At 38.9% G+C, this 20,752-nt stretch overlaps 1 protein-coding gene across 1 annotated transcript; it reads left to right on the top strand.

Moving 5' to 3' along the window:
- The first annotated feature begins 2,497 nt into the window (after window positions 1-2,497).
- Window positions 2,498-13,753, top strand: LOC111570924 (coiled-coil domain-containing protein 106-like). The gene is made up of 5 exons (XM_035949837.2): window positions 2,498-2,697; window positions 9,058-9,275; window positions 10,719-10,931; window positions 11,026-11,232; window positions 12,862-13,753. The coding sequence occupies exons 2-5, from the start codon at window positions 9,068-9,070 to the stop codon at window positions 13,239-13,241; spliced, it is 1,008 nt and encodes a 335-aa protein (XP_035805730.1). The 5' UTR covers window positions 2,498-2,697; window positions 9,058-9,067; the 3' UTR covers window positions 13,242-13,753.
- Window positions 13,754-20,752: the final 6,999 nt, after the last annotated feature.

Here is a 20,752-nt window from a genome sequence, read left to right as displayed (position 1 = left end):
TGTTTTTGTTATTACAAGGTATAGTATTGATGCCGGAAGTCCGAATCTGTGAATATCTTGCCAACTTTACCTAACTAGCAAAAGTAGAAAAAAAATAAACTAGAAAAGCCACACAATTCAGACAGCGCTGCAACCTGACAAGGATGTTAATCCACCGGGCAGCTGTGCTAACGGGAGAGGGGGCTCGGATGTGATAGCGCGAGCAAGAGAATGAACAGAGAGCGCGCGGCGGTAGATGCACAGCGGCGCGTGAATGCAAGAAATTAACGGTATTTCAGCTCGTTTCATTAGGATACGCCGTACAAACACAAATGCCTCCCCTCAAACACTCGGACCATCGACAAATACGTTCACTATATGCAGTAAATATAAGCGTCCAAGTCTTATTTTAGACTTCATTAACATGTTATTTCATAAGTTAAAACTGTGCTGAAGGATAAAGGGCGAGCGCTGTCTGGAGGGGGAGGGGGGAGTCTCGCTGTCAAACCAGAAAAAACCGGACCGACTTGGACTTGACTGCGTTGCAAGCTAGCTAGTTAACAAATGGGTAACATTAGCCACCAGTTGCTTGCAGGCAAATGTTGAGTTCAAAAGTTTTTTTTATTTTATTGCTCCTGTCACGTCGGAAGCATTTGTAACCTAAATGAACGCCCATCAACGAAAATTTCCCCTATCGACAACAGCTGTGTAATTTACTAATGCGTCATTTCAAACTTCCAGTGACGGGATGGATTAGCAAAAAGAAAAACACGGTAATGTAGTCATATTCGCGAAGCTCTGTCACTGTGCTGATTTTATACCACTTTATCACAGAAGAAACTGACGTTTTTATTACATTTTATCGACAAAGACTCAAAAGCACTTTCTAGAAGATAACTTACCTCCGCCGTGTCTGTTCTCCGAGCAGAATGACGTATCCCTCCGCCCAGGTCAGTTGCAGTCTGCCTGCGTCACTGCGTCAGATTGCAGCTAGCTTGAAAAGTGTGTCCCTCCGCAGCTGGAAGTAGTCCACCGCTGTTTTCTCCATTTTTTCGTCAGTAATTAAGTTGTGGTTGAAATACTATGGTTTGTCCAGTTTGGAGAACTGGTGAGCACGATAATTCTTAGATATCATAGCTTTACAGTTTTATTTTTGACTAATCCCAAAATTGTGGTATTTTTTCAGCAGCACCCCCTCTCCCTCCACCCAGCACCCAGCTTCTTTTTTCAAGGTATAACTTAAATAAGTCAAATCAACACTGGCAGTAGTGATAAAACTTACAAATAGTCAAGACAACTAATTACTTTAAGTTTAATTTTCTAAAACTTATAAACTTGAGTTCAATATTCAAAACTTTCCATGACAATTCGAGTTGAAGAAAACAAACAAGTTCACATAACTTAAGTTAAATATGAAGTTTAAAACTGACCTGAGATCAGATCAATATGAAGTTAAAAACTGACGTGAGATCAGATAAATGCAAATTGAAATATAAAGATTAAAACTTACCTGAGATCAGGTAAATGTAAAGTTAAATATAAAGTTTAAAACTGACCCGGGATCAAATCAATATCAAGTTAAATATAAAGATTAAAACTGACCTGAGATCAGATAAATGTAAAGTTAAATATAAAGATTAAAACTGACCTGAGATCAGATAAATGTAAAGTTTAAAACTGACCTGAGATCAGATCAATATGTTTTAAAAATGGCCTGAGATCAGATCAATGTTAAGTTAAATATAAAGTTCAAAACTGACCTGAGATCAGATAAATGTAAAGTTAAATATAAAGTTCAAAACTGACCTGAGATCAGATAAATGTACAGTTAAATATAAAGATTAAAACTGACCTGAGATCAGATAAATGTAATGTTAAATATAAAGTGTAAAACTGACCTGAGATCAGATAAATGTAGAGTTAAATATAAAGTTTAAAACTGACCTGAGATCAGATAAATGTAGAGTTAAATATAAAGTTTAAAACTGACTGACTGTCTCTAGCTGTTGAGCCAAAGTGTTGTGACCCTACATTATCATTTATTATGTAAATTTAGCAGAGTAACTGAAATATGACACTTAACACCGTTTAATATGATACAAAATACAAACTTACTTAACCTAATTAAATATTCAGGTTAAGTGACTTTAAGTAAATGTTAAGGATAAGAACCTACAATGACATGTTCTCCACCTTCAACCCTACAAACTGCTTTATTAATTTAAAAAAATCAAAGTAAAAACCCTACAAAATTATATCCTGAACCCAAAACAAACCTAATGATCACTTATGAGCAAAGATTGACAAAATGTCGTAAAAATCACAAGCTAAATGTGCATTTTGATTTTGAACTTCTAAAACAAAACATGTTATCGAAGCAACATAGATCAAAAACTTTACGTTCATCAGTGCATGATAACAACATTTAGTGTCTCGCTTTAATCAGGCATTTTAATCACGTTGGGCTTTTCCTTTAATTAAAGCAGCAGTGAAGAGTCCTGCTTTCCTCGGCGTCCCTGAAGGCAGCGCGGAGCTCCAGCGTCGTCCGTGTCGCCGCCCCTCTCAGGCATGCCTGTTGTAGTCTCGCATTTTCCCACTCGCCTCTGTTTATTTTTTTTGAAAAACGGGGCGTTTTGTGCGAAGTGAGACTCGACTTGAAAACGGGACAAACACGGACTCGTTTCCTTCGCCACCTTTACCTGCTGGACTCTCTTGAAGGTACGTGTTGTTTTGTGTCTTTCTCTGTCTTTGTTGCTCCTTTTCTCCCCTTTTTAGCTGCTAATTACAGTCATTAGCATCCATCTTGGCAGGAGCTAATTAAAACCACAGCAAGGAGAGATGCTGAGCCCACTGTAGCCCCCTGAACATTTTTGCGTTTTTTTTAAGGTTTATAACTTAATTTATGCCAAATAGGCTTATTAAAAATTCTTCCCAAACAGTGCTATGTTCCTATAATAAATAAATACAGGTAAAGACAACAGCCCTCTGCACTAATGCTAAATGAAATCTCCATGTTTCATGCAAATAAAATCTCTTTGAACTGCGGTGGTACATTTCCATGAGAGTAATTGGCATATTAATGCACAGTGTCAGGTGCTGGAAGCAGATTAATCACTGCAGCACTCACTCCTGTGGTTGTGTTTGGGTGCTGCAGCCTGCACATGTCAAGGAGTCAGTCATCATCTCCATGGAAACATGAAGGAAAACAGGCATGTTCACTTCCTGCAGACAGGTACCGTTTCATAAATTGCATCCAGGTAACAAGCACCTCAACGCACCACCTCTCTTGTGCCTGTAGCCAGTGAGGATATTAGGGAAAGATAATCTATAAATGTGAACAAAACAACTAATACATGATGATTTAATGAATGAATGAATGTAGAAATATCATGAGCTGCTGTTGCTCAAAGTTACGATCACTTTAACTGTGAGTTTTACACTTGAATGTTAATTTACTCACCATAAGTAGTTCTAGACAACCTGTTTAAGAATTAAAGGTCCCATATTTGCTGGGAAGAGGCAAAATATGGGACCTTTAAGTAGCATAAAGGTCCCATATTTTGCCTCTTTCCAGCAAATTAATGAAAATCTCACGTCACGACGTTGTGTTTTTCTTTTTTTTAGTTAAAATATTGCAAAGATGGTTCATTTTACCGTGACTCTATAACCCATCGCCCAAATTGCAAATTTTTCACTTTAATTATGTACCACAGCTGACCTCACAAAGTACATACTCTTTCGTGCAGTGACAGACTCCTTCGTCTTAACATTGCGCCTTGAACATTCTGTGTTGCAGTCTGTAATGTGAAAGGAGCTATCACATGCCATACAGTATGTTTATACTTTCACGATACACCGCCGTGTATGTGAACTAACTGTGCAGAGGATTTTGGGTCATAGTAGCCAAATGAATATGCTGGTTTACATACTGCACAATCTGACCAAAATCATAGGACATCTGCGTATTTTTAGTTTACTGCATTTGATACACTATGTGTTATGACATGCTAAATCTTTTTTTAGGCATGCTATTTAGTATTGTAGTATGGAAATTGGAACCTACTTCTTGTTTTAATCCTTTCTAAATGGCCTATTTTGGAGTCTGTAGCTTTAAATGCAGCTGCGCTGTTGCTGTCCACGCCTCCTTCAGGAAGAAGACTCTCTCTGTGTCCGTAACTGAGTAAAATAGCTGACGACACAGCAGCCGAACCAGACGTGAATGAGTGTGTGAAACCAGGATCTTACATCGTTTCTAACCTTCTCTCTGGTTCCTCAGTTTCTACCTAAAACTGATTACAATTCTGAGTTGCTTTTAAAGTTCTGAGGCCATCTAGTTATGAAGAATTCTTCATAGTCTCACAGCTCCAAGTTTTTAAGACATTCGTGGTGCAATAAAAATGGACTTTCACCATGTGGGACCTTTATGTTTGTTAACAGAGAAACCTTGTGTTCCAACAATAGTAGAAAAACAAAAAATACTATTCAGTTGCATGGTGGGAAATGTAGGCTCTACAACTTTTCAAACTTAGACTGAAAAAGTCAAGGTCAGGGTTGCATTTTATCCCATTCATCAACAAGCACAGCATAGTTTTTCACATACCATTGCAAGTTTTTGTTTTTTGGTGCACTGTTGTCCTCCATGCTACGCTCTTTTAGCAACAGCAGATGATGGTTACAGCAAAGATGGTTACATCATGCGACGACATCTAAACGTTTGCATGTGATTATCAGCTTCACATTCCTATGAGATGAGGGAAAATCCTGGTATACAGCTTCAAAAATACCCTTTTCTGGAGTTAACAGACACTGATCCACAAAGTGTTAATTATTTAATGGCATAAACTTACATTATAAAGTGATGCAAATTTGTGTCCATGTCGGTTTGTTTTATAAGTCATCGCTACTTCTTCTCTCTTCCATTACAGTTTGTTAGCCATGTTCATATTACAAAACTCTAGTAATTTACAGACTGTGTGTCTACTGATATTTGATCAAACTGCAGTTCTCAGTAGAAATGGTCGGCCATGTTTAGCTGCAGAAACAGATATTTGGTTTGTGTGTGAGGAAGCTGAGCCACACTAGTGACATTTAACATTTGTAGCTTCATGCATTCATCGGTGCAGATCAAAGCTTTATATTTTATGGGAAAAGCCTCTAAACTGACACTTTAGAAACTGTTGGTCTGCAAATGTCTGGAAACTAATCCCTGATGGGAAACAAAGTTCTGACAAAATTGAAAAACATTAAAAGGGATAAACAGCATCATGCAACAGGACAGAATTCTGAAGCCAAAATTAGGGTATGAGCACAAAATCCATGATTCCCTGCTCATTCCTAATTAATGCTTAACTGATGCATGATTCATCGAGTCCTAATGAATGTATTAATGATTGATTTATCTTGAGGCTTAATAAATGATTCGTCCTGTGGCTTAAGTCCAAAGGTAAAAGTGTTGCTCGCTGAAGTAGGAAAACCAAATAGATCCAGTCAGGACTATTTGTCAATCATTAAACATTTTTTTAAATTAAGGTGTTGAAGTTTGACTGGAACATTTGCTTTGCAGGAACATTTGCTTTGCATGATTTCAGTTATTATGAGGATGAAAATACCTGAGTTTTTGCATTATTTAACCCTTTGTTCTTATGTGAAGATGTGCATGACTTGCTGTTAATTCTCCTCCTCATGTGCATCACATGCAGGGATCCAAACATGAACTGGGCTAATTAATGCAGCCAGCTTACAACTTTAGAGCCTTTCTAGCTTGAGGTAACATCTCATTTGTTGCAATCTTTTGCTTTTATGAATATAAATTCTTCATATTGTAAATTACAAATGACTACAGCTGTTTATTCTGCAAAATATGTCTTTACTCATCAAGATAAGGATCCTTGAATCCTTGCATAACAGCCTGTATTCTTGTTCTAGTGGTGCAGCTATAAATGGGAGAATGGAAGCACAATTGCTATCTATGGAGTCTTGATCTCGTGCTTTCAGTAGAAGTTGAAGCTAATTCAGTAGTAGATCTATCACAGTGCATATATATGAAATGCATTCAAGCTGTTTTTGGTAACTTACGCTGTATTCTGTGACTTGACTTTACATTTCAACTTTAATGCCACTGCAAAGGCTTTTATCAGAGTTAATTGCATACTTATATTGGTTATCTATGTACTTATTTATGGTTTAACTGACATGGACAGATACAGTAGACACAAAAAACTAGGGATGCACGATATTGAGATATTCTAGAGGACAGCATCGGTGTCAAAAATGTAAAATAATAATTTAAATCAATTTTCTATATGGAATAGAACTTCCAGTTTGATCTTAAATAGTGTTTTTGCTTTGGGTGGCAGTCAGATCTGGCTTTGCGCTCATCATCCAGAGCGTTGTGGTTCTGATTTAAATGGTCAAACACATCAGTTGTGTTTCTTCATGTAGTACAAGACACTCCCAACAGAGCGCCTGATATCCTTTCTGTAGCTGAAATACTCCCATACAACTGATGTAGGTTTCTTTCTGCTACCAAATCTTCCTTTTCACGGTTTCTCTGCTGCTTTTTGCTCATTTTTCCATGCACGTGCAGCCTGCATGTCAACAAAGTCTGTGTCTAGGAAAGAGTTTAAATAAAGAGCTCTTATATTGGAGTAAAGTATGTGCTATCAGATAAACTTCTCACGTAGATTTGTTGTGGAAAGATGAAACCATCCAAGTGTTTTTTTTCGCAGCAAGAAAAGTTGAGTAATGTAATGCTAATGCTGAGACAATTCATTGTGCAGCCCATTGAAAACAGCAATCAAATGCAAGAATCATAGTGTTTAGAGTGAGTGATAATTTGCAGTTTACCTTCCTAGAAGAGCTTTTATGAGACTTAAGTGGCTGAAAAAATCCCGTAAAATAAAAGAAAGTTAACTTAATGAGAGTGTAGTGTGATAGAAAAATTCACATATTGCATTTAATAAATAGAAAAGAATATTTTTAGAACAGGAATGAAGGTGCTCTGGCAAGCTCTGTACATTTTTTTCTGCCTATTTACTGAGACACTGGTATGGAAGACCATTTAAACACAAGCTTTATATACATTGTTTTATGAGTATTAGTTTTTTTTTTTTTTTTTTTAATTTAAAAGACATAAAATTCAATTCAGTTAAAATGGTGCCCCTGCGTTATTCAAGCCAGGTCCTAAATTTTAAAACTCTTGAGCAAAAGTTGTACCGTGTACGTTCAGCTAGTAAAGTATATTAGTCTATCTGTGCACCTCACAATACAAAATCTATGTCTAAGCCAGTATAAAAGAATGTACCACCATTTTTGTTAACAGCCATCCCAAACTGGGAATAGTGTTTGAAATGCTGCTTGTAAGTATTATTCAAGCATCTGATAGATCACTGAATATCCTGGAGCACCAGTTCATGTAATCATGAGATAGTAAACAAAATTATGAGATACAGAAATCCTAATTAAGAGATAAATTCTGGAGTTTTTCCTGTTGCTCCTATGATAAAGTAAATTCAAGACACTGTTCATGTCACAGTTGAGTCATGCAACAGTATCAGCCATCATATGTGTAAAAATGGGCACTGAAATAATGAAAAAAAGACACTTATCTTCTTCTTTCACCTTATCTTAGTGAGCTGCGTTGCAGTTTAGTCCCTCAAACACATGTATGAAGTGAAAGGAAAAGGCTGCTTCTGTGGCATATTAATGACTGCATCACCCACCACATGATATCAATGTATATAAAGTAATACTGCCTTTATTACTTTAACATAGAGTGACAGGTCACAGTACAGCCATTCATTCATGCATTGAAATGAATTCCTTAATTCAGATGCTAAGATGTTTCAGTGTCACATAAAGGAGTTATTTGTTTGGCGGAGCGTCACAGAAGAAGAACGAACCGCCGACGTTATCGTGTAATTGTGATTTCTGTATCTCGTAATTTTGACGTAGCATCTCATAATTAGAAGATCCACATCTCACAAAAGATCTCGTAATTACAAGATCTTCATCTCTTAATTACAAGATACAGATCTCATAATTACAAGATCCCAATCTTGTTGCTATGGAAACAGCTTCAGTCCAAGTTTACTTGCAGCCAGCTGTTGATGGCAAACAATGTAACTGCACAGGACACCTGAGGTAAAGTTAAAGCATCTTTTTAAAACAGTGACATCGTCTAAAAGAAGAGAGGCTTCCACAATTACAGGATAAAAAATTGCGTCTCCATTTTTTTTCCTTTGCAAATGCAATGTATTGTTTATTTTACTTGTTATGGTAGAGTGTTACCAGAAGCAGGTGGTCATGGGTTTGGATGTTTGGCTATAATTCATCTTTTCTTTGTAAAACCTACTAGTGAATTATTTTAGATTCTTTTACAGTATTAAATAAATGGCTTTTCTCAATGGTTATCTTCAATAAAGTCATTCAACTGACTTGTTGTCATGTTGAATTCACCTAGTTAGAAGGATGTCTTGTGCTATGTAAAGCCAAAATCTATGTATCTTATAAGTGTTAAGTATTCAACACCCTTGGAAGTTTTCTCCTTTTATTGCTTTTTAACACTGAATCTATTTTATTTGGCTGCTTTGACAAGAATTTCCCAAAAAAGACTCTTTCTTGTCAAAGTGAAAGCAGATTTCTACAAAGAAATCAGAAATACAGTCGAGAAATTATTAATGTGGTAAATGACTATTGTAGCTGGAAAAGGCTGATTTTTAATGGAATATCTCCATAGAGGTACAGAGGAACATTTCCAGCAACCATCACTCCTGTGTTCTAATGCTACATTGTGTTAGCTAATGGTGTTGAAAGGCTAATTGATGATTAGAAAACCCTTGTGCAATTATGTTATCACATGGATAAAAGTGTGAGTTTTCATGGAAAACATGAAACTGTCTGGGTTGACACTAAACTTTTGAACATTAGTGTATGTGAAACTTTCGTATTTATTGATGGATCAATGAATTCAGTTGTTCAGGATCTTGTATTTTAACAATGACTTTCTTTAGGGGTGTCCATAACATTGGGAAAACTTACATTTCAGACCCTTCTAACCCACCTCTCATCCACACTCAGGTCTGAAGAGATGTCATCGGTGTGGCAGCAGGAGCCGTCGGGTTACTCCCCCTGTGTAGAGATCGACTCCAGCTCCGTGAGGACCAAAGACCGACTCAGCTCTCCGGCCTGGTTGAAGCAGGAACAAGACGACCTGCGAATCATCAAGTGGGAGAATTTCCATTCGGGGGCTTCGGCAGATGCTGTTCAGGACAACACGCCCAGCAGCGCCATGTCAGGTACGAGCTGCTCAGGTGGAATCAGCTGCTTTTAACTGGCCATTTAACATCATAAATAAAAATAAAGCTTGCTCAAAGGAGATCCAGGGAATATATATGTATATTTTTGTAAGGCCGAAATTTTAGCTCTGAAATTGTAAGATCAATGTCCATAATTAATAGTGCTGTGTGGTCTTGGCCATAATATGTGCATGATTTAGGTCAAGTTCTATAATTTATAATACCATGGAGTCTTAGCTATGTCATTACATTAGTTAGGTTATTCTCCATAATTGATGACACTGTGGGGTCTCAGTATTAACATGTATTACAGTCAGATAAAGTAGTATATCTAATTTTTGGAGGGTTTTATTCCCTAATGATTTGTAAAATCGCACCATAAATAATACCATAAGTTCTTGCTTTGGTAATGGTAATCATAATATGTTTTACACAATGACTGTAGCCTTGAATGTGCTTTACAAAAACAATGTTTTACTCAACTATCTTGTCTTATTACATGTTTTAAATTTTATATATTTGGTTAAATTCATTTCTTAGAATTTCTTTATTGTCGTTGCAAACGTGCAACTAAATTAGTCAATAACCTCTTGGTGCATAATATATAAAAACAAAGTGCATAAATAAGTAGGAGTTACTACTAGGTACTCAGGTCTGGACAGTTAGTGTGGTTTTCATTCCATTCATTTTGTCCTTTTTTTTTTCAATTCTAATTTTCATTTTTCATTCATGTCCACAGCATTTTTCATTTTACAAATAATTTTCATTATTTATCTAATGTCACGTGTTCTTTTTAAAGCACTTTGTAATTAGTTTTCTAAAGGTGCTACACAAATAATAGTTATTTTTACTATTATTATTATCATCTTAAGACATCAATAAGCCATTGTTGGTTGCAATAGAACAAATTTGACAGTGTTTCAGGTAATGGATAGATTGAATAGTTTCAGTAGTTTAAGCCCTTATTGAAGAGTCCTGTAGTAGAGTGTAAATATATTGACCACTAGTCTGCTGTTAACTGAGTAAAAGGTTATTTTATTATTCATTTGTTTGGTAATTGACCTTGAACTTGAACCAATATTTCATTAGAATTGTGAGAAAATGCAATCATATCCCGTTTTCTCTCATTAAGCAATGCAATTACTATTACTTCCCTTTAGCATGTCTCTTAGTCACAATTATAATGATTTATGTGTATTTATTGTGAATGATTTTCACGTGTTTTTGTCGCTAACACATCAACAAATCAATAAATAAATTGGCTAAACAAGGATGCTACACAACCCTTATCTACAAACAAAAATGATGCCAGAGAAACTTTTTTTTTTAACATGACTTAACTTTAACTCTGTGTTTTAAACCTTCTACAAATTGTATGTTTTTGTAAATTTCCCCAGTGAGGGATCAATAAGCTTCATCGTATCTTATCTTTCCTTTTTCTAGCTGCCTCCCAGGTGGAGAGCCTCCCCCCGAAGGTGCTGCTGACCATCACCAAGCTGCAGTGCATGCTGGAGAGCAAACAGGAGCGAATTGCTGCCCTGGAGCGACAGGTGGAGGATCTGATGCAGGACCGCAAGTTCCTGAGGAGCCAGATCGAAAACCTGACAAGCAATCGCTCCATGCCGGCGTTTGCTTCACCCAGTCCAGTGGCTGAAGGTCAGTGATCGAAATAAAGTAGTACGTAATGTTTAAATGTGCTGGATGCTCCTTTTTATGTCATGTTTATTTTTCTTTCTTTGACCACACACAGCTCCTAAACCGAGCAAGGTGCAGCACTTAGAAACCAAATCTCGAAAGAGAGAAAGAGCTTCTTCCACGTCCTCCAACAGCAGCGACAGTGGTTCAGAGGCGTCCGACTCATCAGAAGTGTCGGCGGCTTCAAGCGAACACAGACGGAAGAAACATCACAAGGACAAGAAAAGATCAAAGAAAGGGAAGGACTACAGCAGGAAGAGAGGTAATAATGAATTTAATGATGTCCTGATACCAATATTAAGAGTTTTTCCTGCACAGAGGAACTTTGTGGGCCCCTAAAGAGATTTTAGATGGCACTAAAGTTGGAAAAATTGAGAATTAAAAAAATATTTAACCGGTTTTGTTAATTGGACTTCCATTTACTCAAATGAAATAGACACTTTTATTTATTATATGGTCAGAAATAAGTGGGAAATGCATAGATTTCTGTCAGATAACCTAATACAGATGCATTGCCTTTCCTGTGCATGAACCGATAATGCTTAAAGTAATGGATTGTCACCCCTCAAAAGCCCATTCTGAACCTGCAAAACCCCTGGTATCAGGTGTCGTGTCCAACATCACCATATGATAACAATATCTTCACCTCACCTTGGCTGAACGACATTTCAGAAGTACCAGCACAATGCAGGCTTCAGAGTTTATCTATGCTACCAGCGAGCATTAGCAGCAACAAGCTTTGCAGACAATTCTGAAGAACTGAGACAAAATGTCCCGAGACAATGACAAAAAAAAGTTGGTTGTCGATGATACAAGAGTTTGTTGCTTCATCAGCATATTGGAGCCCAAACATCACCACATCACAGATGATTTTTTCCCATAAAGATGCATGAATTTGTAAAAAAAACAAAAAACAAAAACAACAAAAAAAACATTGACAGCCTCTACCAGCATGTTTTGGTCCAAATTAATGCTGGTGCAGTTTGCAAAATCATTTCACTTTTATGGCTGTTGTATTTTTATAGTAGAAATACTGCATTATTATTGAATACTCGTGTCAGTACCTAGATTTAAGCACTGGTTTGAAAAAAGACGGTCTCTGTGCATCAGTACCAGATTTAAAGGTTTTTAAGTGTCATTGAAGACAAAACGGTGACCAGTCAGTATCAGAAAAGTAAAGTCTGTTTGTGGATTGTGGCAGTGTTGTAAACTGACAGACAGCAAAGCAACAGACTAGTCCAACTTGGAAAAAAATATTTAAATGATGTTGAAGTAGATATGATAAAATAAAACTCTTTTAATGCTGAAGGAAATTCTTTGGTCAGGTGTTGCTCAGAAAAACAACATAACAAATGGCATAACATTACGAAATGCAGAGCCTAAAAAATAGAAAATCAATAAGATTTAAGTACGACATTACTGAGATTTTTTAAAAAAAGCTAAAATAAGTCGATAATAGAACAATAAAGAAGTAATGTTGTTTATTATACTGAGGTCATTAGTAATATCACACATGATGCTGATGAAATATTGCACATGAAAATGAAATTAGACAAATAATGTAGTGAGTTAGATAACTTCCCCCATTTCAGAATTGTTGTACACTCTTATGTGGGGAGAGTAAACTGATGCTTTCCACTAATATCCATTGGAAAGTGAGGCAGCTTTTGATATAGTCATTAGGGCTGGTCCAAAAAGCAGTTTTTGAGCTCTGGATATTCGGGCCCAATTAATGACGAATATCTGAATATTCAGCTCGTCGGCCGGGGATGGGGGAAATCCGAGTATTCGAATCTCAAAATTAGTATTCGGATACCACGACCAGATATTCGGATATTCAGATGTTTGGATCCAGACCTAGCACTCATGCCCTGTTTTTTCTTTCCTCCAGCTACCGGCGTCCAGTACGTCATCCACCGCTACAAACAAGTCCTGTCCGCCTTCATCAAGAAGAAAAGCATGAGCGAGGCCTTCCGCCATCTTGGAATCGACCGGAACACCATCGCCAACACGGCATCAATCGCCGAGCTCCACCTGGCCGGCAAAGACATGGTCCCCCTGGTGGGCATGTTTCGCCAAGGAGAAGAGACTCTGGTCAGCTACGCCCAAAGGTGCACCCTGGTCATCGACAGCGACGCCGACCTTTCCAGGAGAATAGACCAGATGAAGGCCAACGGCGAGCTGCTGCCCATCTCAGGGAAAAGGCCGAGGGTGCTGCATTCTCACCTGCAGCAGCTGGGGGGCGCTGCAGAGAGCATTTTAATAGGTTGATGCTAATTTATTTGCATTGAGGAGAAGTGGAACATAATGCCTTCACAAAATGATATTCCTTGGTTTTATTTCCTGTTCTGAACTGCTGGATTTATGTAGCATTTTATTTAATTCTGCTTTATGTCTCTAGGGGACCAGAAATCTTTCAATGTATACATTTTAATATTCACATTTGGGATATGTTTTTTGTTCTGTATAGCCATAAATAATTTATTGCAGCTGATGGAAAGTTTTTTAAAATTATTATTTGTGTGTGTAGTAACAGAAACATCCACAAGATGGCAGTGCTCACATGTTAGATCATGTTTACAAATCACTTCTCTTCATTTCCTTCAAAATGGTGGATAGTCACTTTCCATTTTCCAGCACTTAAGTTTTGTGTTCATAGAGTTTGTGGGGAAAAAAAAAGATTTTTATCATGTTGTGATTCATCTGCTGTAAGTTGAAGTGAGCGATGTGCAAGCTGCATTTAACAAAGCAAGAAATGAAAATGCTGTTTGTTCATACAGACATTTTCCTGAGTTGTTTCTTTTGTTTGCAAATGTCCTATTAAGATGACATTTCTGTTCATGAGACGGTGTCAAAAGTGCTTGACCCCAAGAACAATTATGTAAAGCATGACATGAAAACTGAGACAGTGGGTTATATGGGTCTGAGCTGTGATCGACAGCAAATGTAATGTGATGCAGGACAGTTGTGTATTATGAGGATGTTTTGAGGTCTGTCTCTTGATGAGGTGGGCAGCAGCGGCTGTTCAGACGTCTCGGTCCTTGGCCGATGGTAAGTGTCAGTGCAAAGTGTTGCTGTTGCCTCTTCTGCTGTTTGCTTTTCACACGGAGTGACAAATTACTCGTGCAAAGCCATTACAGGGGCTGCACCCGGGCTGTTTATCTTTGCATGGGACTCTGTCACTGTCACTCCCATTCGCACGGCCGGCTATCTGCTTTATCTTTCACATCCCAATCTGTCCGTCCCCCTCCGCTTTCCCCCCCATCTTACCTCCCCCACCCTCCTCTTGTTATGAACTCATTCAGTCATTCCTCATTATGCTCCTTTTCTCTTCGTCTCATCTTCTGACCCAAAGCTGGTCAAAAGGTTTGATCGCGTAGACACATTTTTAAAGTTCTTCTCTCTCTCAGCTTCTGCACAGCCAGAGGGGACAGGTGCATGCTGGTCTGCTCAGTGGCATGAAGTGGGAAAAAAAAAGAGGGGTGGGTGTATCTCTCTGCCAGCACTCATCTCTTTCCACCTCCTGAGGCATGCAGATGTCACTTCTGCTCTCCTCATCAACAGATCCAAAGGCAGGGTTTTCTTACAAATCCTGAAATCTAAAAGAAGAGTAAGAAGCAAGGTGTTAGTCCTATTTCCCTTTCTGCACATCACCTCAGCTGGTCAGCGAGTATGAAAAATAAGGCAAGCTGCTTGTGCTCCTGAGTGGAAACTGAATTCAGCGCTAATGACTCTGGGCGATGGAGCTCAGAGCTGAAGATGGAGATAGGATGTGGGCCTAATCGAGCCTGAAGCGTCCTCCACCGCCTCCCCCGGCTCTTTGACTCACGCCACCGTGGGGCCGGCTTGGACTCCATTTTGTGCCTTTTCCTGGCTGCAGGTGCCACGTCACTGCGGAGGCTCCAAGTGCCTGATGGGTACAAAACTCAACCCCACCTCCTCCTCCCTCCACTGCCTCCTCCCTGTCCACCTTCTTGCGCTCCTGACCTTGACAAAAAAAAGAGCATCTGGACGTTCTCACAGAGAGCAGCTTGTAATAACCACCAATCACCGTCTTAATGGTGCAAGTAAAATGTGTTTGAAGTGGTGAGTTCAGATGGGCCGTGGTTATGTTTTGTTGTTACGCTGGCAGGGTGTGCCAGACCTGCTGCATAATAAATGCCCCAGACTTATTACATAAAGGATTACAAGGCTTGTAATGGAGCAAAAGAGCTCAGACTGGCAAATTTAGGGCCTGAAAAACAGCAAGTGCAGTGTCACTATTACAATTACTGAGATTATTGCTAGATGATCAGCAATCAGCTTGCGTTGGCATTTGATTTAGCTTATTGTTTGGGAGACCAATAGATTTAAAATTGTGTAATATTAGGCATCCTGAAGAAAAGGGGTAATAATGACATACTAGGTTTTTTATGTGTGCATGTAACATCCTGTTTTACACATAAATGCCTAATTCTGGTTGTCTTTTTCAACTTGCTATAAAGTGCAAAGTATTTTTTGATCAGTTTCTGTTTTGCAATGATGACAAGAATAAGTCAGTTTTGGTTAATACACAATTCCTCTTGCCAAAAGTTAGATTATAAGGTTGATGCCAGGAACATGATTGTACAGTACATCAGCTGCTTAGCTTAGCACAAAAACAGGCAAAAAGGAGAAAGGTAATCTTAGCAAGGCAGGGTAAATATCTGGAATCACCTTCAAAACAAGACTCGAGGGTGGCCAGAAAGTTCGAGCATGATCCTTGTAAAAACCTCTTTCAGGGCAGTTTTTGGAGGAAAGAGAAACTGGCCCTGGAAAAGTGTTGTTGACGCTCATTGGTTAAACTCAAAGAGGCACTAACCATTTGTAGTAGAGTAGCAACCTTCTCCACTCAAACATTATCAACAATGTAAAATTTGCCATATAGGCTAACATAATAAATCCTTTATTGTTCTCAATCATATGTGCTCACAGAACTGTAGTTACGCCCAGCAATTACACAATGTTTTCATTGTTCTAGCACACTTGAAGTTATAATGTTGGTCAGAGCTGTTGGATCCGAGACCACAATGGTAAGAGAAAGTCTGAAAGGGCCAGTGATGGGCCTGGTTTTTGTAGAAGTTTGTACCACATTGTATTTGCCCCTGCACTGGAAAGGAACCTAAGCTGTTTCCTCTTGTTTCCAGTCTTTGTGCAAAGCTAAACTGAATCCACAGGACTGTTGGTTTGGCCCAATTTACTAGAAAGACAGTGAAAAAACATATAGAACTCTGTCCATGGATAACAATTTTTTAAAAACTTAATTAGAATAATAATTTTTTTTCTAGACATAATAAAATTTCTGTTACAACCCCAAGGATTGGGAAAAGGAAAGAAACGTGTTTTTGGTAAAGTGAATTATTATCAAAAGTGTTTAGATTTGACTAAATGAGGAAGTGGATGCTGTTAAATAAAGATGTGAGCACATCAGCTAGTGTCTAAAACTAACTCAGCGCACAGGTAGTTAAACTAGGGCCGAAATACCCATACAATATGGTTATAAGGACATTAGGGTTAGTGAGGTGTTTGTAGTCTTCCGGTTCCAGATTGCTTTCACAGGATTGGACAGTCGGAGTAAGGGCTACACCAATCAGGAATATCGGTGCATCGGATAAGCCACGCCCCAGGAAGTACAGCCAATCTTGTGCAGGGACCGCGTTTTCTAATCTGCATGGTAAAAAAAAAAAAAAAAACACTACAAAAGCGGGTAAGAACGCGGTTCTGTAATGAATTGCGACTGTGATAGGTTCTCATGCCTTAAAGTGAGTTTTAGAAGTGTCTTTCAGTGTGTGCTAGCTGTTTCCCCCTGGTGGCAGTCTTTTTGGAACGCTAAACTGCAGCCAGTTAGCCTAGCTTGGCTGAAAGCTAACTCAATCCTGTCCAAAGGTAAAAAAAATACTGTCATTTTTACCTTATTTTTGATCACCTATAATGTATTACAGTGAGTTTTGACGCAGCTGCTCGTATGGTTGTTTTATTTATATTTACCTTTGCTAGCTGTTCCCAGTTTTTGTCATATGCTAACCTAATAGGCTACTGGCTTGAGCTTTGATGTTTACAGCTATAAATCTCCTCTTTTAATTCTCAGTAAAAATAGTAAATTTCCTTCAACATTTTTAAACTGTTTTCAGACTTGCTGGGAGATTATTTGTCATTTTGACCATCATTAGGGCTGTTAAATCTGTTTCTAGATTAAACAGACTACAATTTGATTTTAAACTTTAGTAGCCCACCCACATTAATGCATAACCCCAGTCACCTCTTCCATTTAAATTTGTTAGTATCTCCACTATGTCTGCAGGAGGTGTCTGGTGTTTTAGAGCAGCAGTAGTGACAGGATCAAGTTTTAGACTGGGTGATACATCCCCCTCCTAGCAAAAAATGTCACTTCATAACTCAAGGACCTGACAACACACCAGCAGTCATCAGTTACTCATGCTTAGCCGTGCATTTAGAAAGCACATCCTTGAGGACATTCGGTGGCATTTTCCTGTGGCAGGTAGTCTGCACAGAAACAGGATGGAAAAAATGCTTTCACAGATTTGAATTGAGTTGATTTGTGTGTGGGTTTGAGCTTCTTCACCTTTCATTTGCCCTTGGTCCTCCTGCTAATGAAATCTCAAAATAACCTGCTGGCTGCTATAAAAAAAAAAAAAGAAAAGAAGAAAAGTGGGTCAGAGCACCGATGTGACGCCAATTCAATACAAAAGCAACAACTAGTGCATTATGGGTATTTACCCCTGTGGTAGAATTGAGGTGGGGGCCGGAGTCTGCGCACTGGTGGATGCCTATTCTTGTCCTTTTTTTTTTTATCCGTAGTGAAATGACAAACTGGTTGAGCAGTCAACAGCAGTTTTTGTTAGTGTAGTCATAGTTTCAATTTTAGCCTTTAACTGGACATATTTTTGTTCTTCCAGCTGTAGTGTCTAATCCACTGCCTGAGACCCCTGGATGATGATGAGGTTGGTTCGGTGTACACCATCAGGCTGCTGATGTGAGAAGCTCTAGAGGACAGTGTTGTTGTATCCAGTACATACTGTTCTATTGTTTGTGTGGCCAAACGCATCATGCAGACACTCCTCAATGCACAAGTTTGCCATGCTGCAGCTGATTAGATTAAGTCTGATGGGTTAACAGCATATCAGTGTAGGGTTACTCTCATTATTAAATGCATATTTAAGTCAGAGAAACACAGGCACATGCTTTAACAGTACCCTGGTCAGACAAAATGCCATTTTTGCTGTATCATTTTTCAGTTTTCAGCCCTCAAGCTGTCCACGTCGGCAAATAAATCCAGCCAGTGAAATAACTGTAATTAATAAGACTTCTCTTGGCAATCATAGAATAGATTACAAAAGAGCAAAGATGCTAATCTGAGACCACAGAACCTCTCCACAATGACAGCCTTTCTGCCAGCGCCGCTCGATCAACAAGTCTTGAGGTATTGCTGGTGTGCTCTCCATCTGGCTGCCACTGATAAGAACTTACTGGGGGCTGCTGGATAATAGTCTCGCAAGCTTAAAAGCACAGAGGGGGGCATAATGTATTCTGGGGGAATCCAGCAAGCAGGACCCTATAAAGCAAACCTCATCTCCCCCTTCTGAGCACATTTGGGCAGAGATGGCCCCTTATATAGGGCTGGAGGGGGTGGGTGGGGGACATCATGCTGTACTAGTCATGATTTGCCTTGAGCGTGATTTTATTCCCGGAGAAACAAGATGGCTGTCACAACATATGAGGTGCATCCCTTACGGAGTCCCAGCATGTTTACACTGCAATAATCATTTTATTTAGTTCCTGCTATGTGGCTGAACTACTTTTAAAATGGTATATTTCTGCACTGGACACCTCCACAGCAAGAAAATATGTAAAGCTGGTATGACCTCTATTTTCAGGGTCAGAGGCACTGACGATTTTTTTGGGTTGAACTTCCCCCCAGGTGTCCGCAGACAGACAGGGGCTGCCTCCTGAGAGTGCAAAAGAGCAAAAAATGATAAATGGATGTTTGCTGTAGGCTCGAATGGGTTGTTTGTGATGTCTGACCAACTGTACATTGTATATATAATAGTGGCAGCACAAGCAGCAATGGTCACTTTGTGAATATAAATTCTGGCACAAGCTTCAGAGGCAAAAGGCAAAAATGTAAAGAACAATCACACCATGAAACTGTAAGAATCCATTTGTGAGTAAGGTTTTTCTCCTTCTTCCCTAGAAACTAGTAACTTGTCTCGTGTCAGGAGATGATGGTATGTGACGTAGAAGAAAACGCAAGATGACAGCATGAAGGAACCCCAACCCCACCCTCCAATCCTGTTGGTTATTCATCCAGTGACGCAGGGCGAACCAGACGTCTCTGGCACAAAAGACCAAATCATTCGAAGGGGGGAATGGATGCAGACGGACACACAAGTCAGTAAATGCATCACAATGTGTTTCACAATGTTTGCAGATAACTGGAGATGAATTTAAATGTGTGGCATCATCTCAGTGGTAGTGGTCTATCTCTTGGGTGTGTTTCAGCAAGAGAAGATTGCTTGATTTGAAAGATTCACAGTCCTGTGGGTCTTTGGGGTTAATGACAGGAAAAAAGTGTGTGGAGTTAAAAAGAAATAGAGAGAGTCGGGGAATGAAATGACTAAAACGCCACTGGCCATTAACCGCCGATCATAGCTGTCATAATATGTGGAAACAGACAGATGGGAGGTTTGGCCGTAAAGGAGATGATTTGACGGTCTTCCATGATAATAGCCTCGTATGACGAAGTGGAAACTTGGTGGGAAAGACACATTTGGGGATATGATGGTGACTGCATGACACACCTAAAATGATCTAATTGCCCCAGCATTGTCTGCTTTTCCATTTTGTGAAACAGGGATTTGGTCAGATTAGGGGAAGCTGGGCTTTTCTGTATTCTCTTCTACTTGACCTCTATTATGACAACAGATGTTAATTACAGTGCCGGGTTTCCCGATGAATCTGTACACACTGCATGCCCCCTCCTCTGTATTTTCCTCGTCCCTTTATGGTTTCATACTGCATGCATCTGTAGTTGTGTGTGTTTAGGTGTGTGTGTGTAGGTGTGTGTGTGTGTGTGTGTGTGTGTGTGTGTGTGTGTGTGTGTGTGTGTGTGTGTGTGTGTGTGTGTGTGTGTGTGTGTGTGTGTGTGTGTGTGTGTGTGTGTGTGTGTGTGTGTGTGTGTGTGTGTGTGTGTGTGTGTGTGTGTGTGTGTGAGTGTGTGAGTGTGTGAGTGTGTGAGGTATCTGTCTGTTTACCCAGATTTTACTTTGGCTGTGAATGTACACTAAACCTGGCAGCACTTCTGAACACGGAAAATCATGTCTGCAGCCATATGGAGCAAAAGCTGATAAATCAGTGTGCTCAATATGTTTGCTCCATCAGGGAATTCCAGCACGAATAAGCTGAGGAAGGAAAAACTCAAAGTGAAACTCTAGAGGTTAACTAAAAAGTCAGACCTGTTTTTATTTAAGTGTCAGTTATTCTGGCAGTGGCCTGATTTGTTAGCAAAGGGGAAAGGAAAAACGTAGTAGCTAGCTCTGAACATAACATCTATCCTGACTGGTGCATTGGAGTTTGTGATTTCTTTGTGTCCATCCAGAATGCATGACTTCTTCGTGTTTAAAACAAGTAATGAAGCCTAAATAGAGTTACATAAATCGATAACTATATATATATATATATATATATATATATATATATATATATATATATATATATATATATATATATATATATGTATATATGTA

The sequence above is a fragment of the Amphiprion ocellaris genome, chromosome 22 (genome assembly GCF_022539595.1).
Source record: "Amphiprion ocellaris isolate individual 3 ecotype Okinawa chromosome 22, ASM2253959v1, whole genome shotgun sequence".
In the NCBI taxonomy this organism is placed as follows: domain Eukaryota; kingdom Metazoa; phylum Chordata; class Actinopteri; family Pomacentridae; genus Amphiprion; species Amphiprion ocellaris.
Note: the sequence above shows the minus strand (reverse complement) of the source record. Positions and strands in the feature narration are given on the sequence as shown.

Bases quoted from the DNA above. Each gene is read 5' to 3' on its own strand.
- LOC111570924 (XM_035949837.2), top strand. From the start codon at position 9,068: ATGTCATCGGTGTGGCAGCAGGAGCCGTCGGGTTACTCCCCCTGTGTA. The intron at 9,276-10,718 runs GTACGAGCTGCT...TCCTTTTTCTAG, and splicing joins GCCCAGCAGCGCCATGTCAG to CTGCCTCCCAGGTGGAGAGC. The intron at 10,932-11,025 runs GTCAGTGATCGA...GACCACACACAG, and splicing joins ACCCAGTCCAGTGGCTGAAG to CTCCTAAACCGAGCAAGGTG.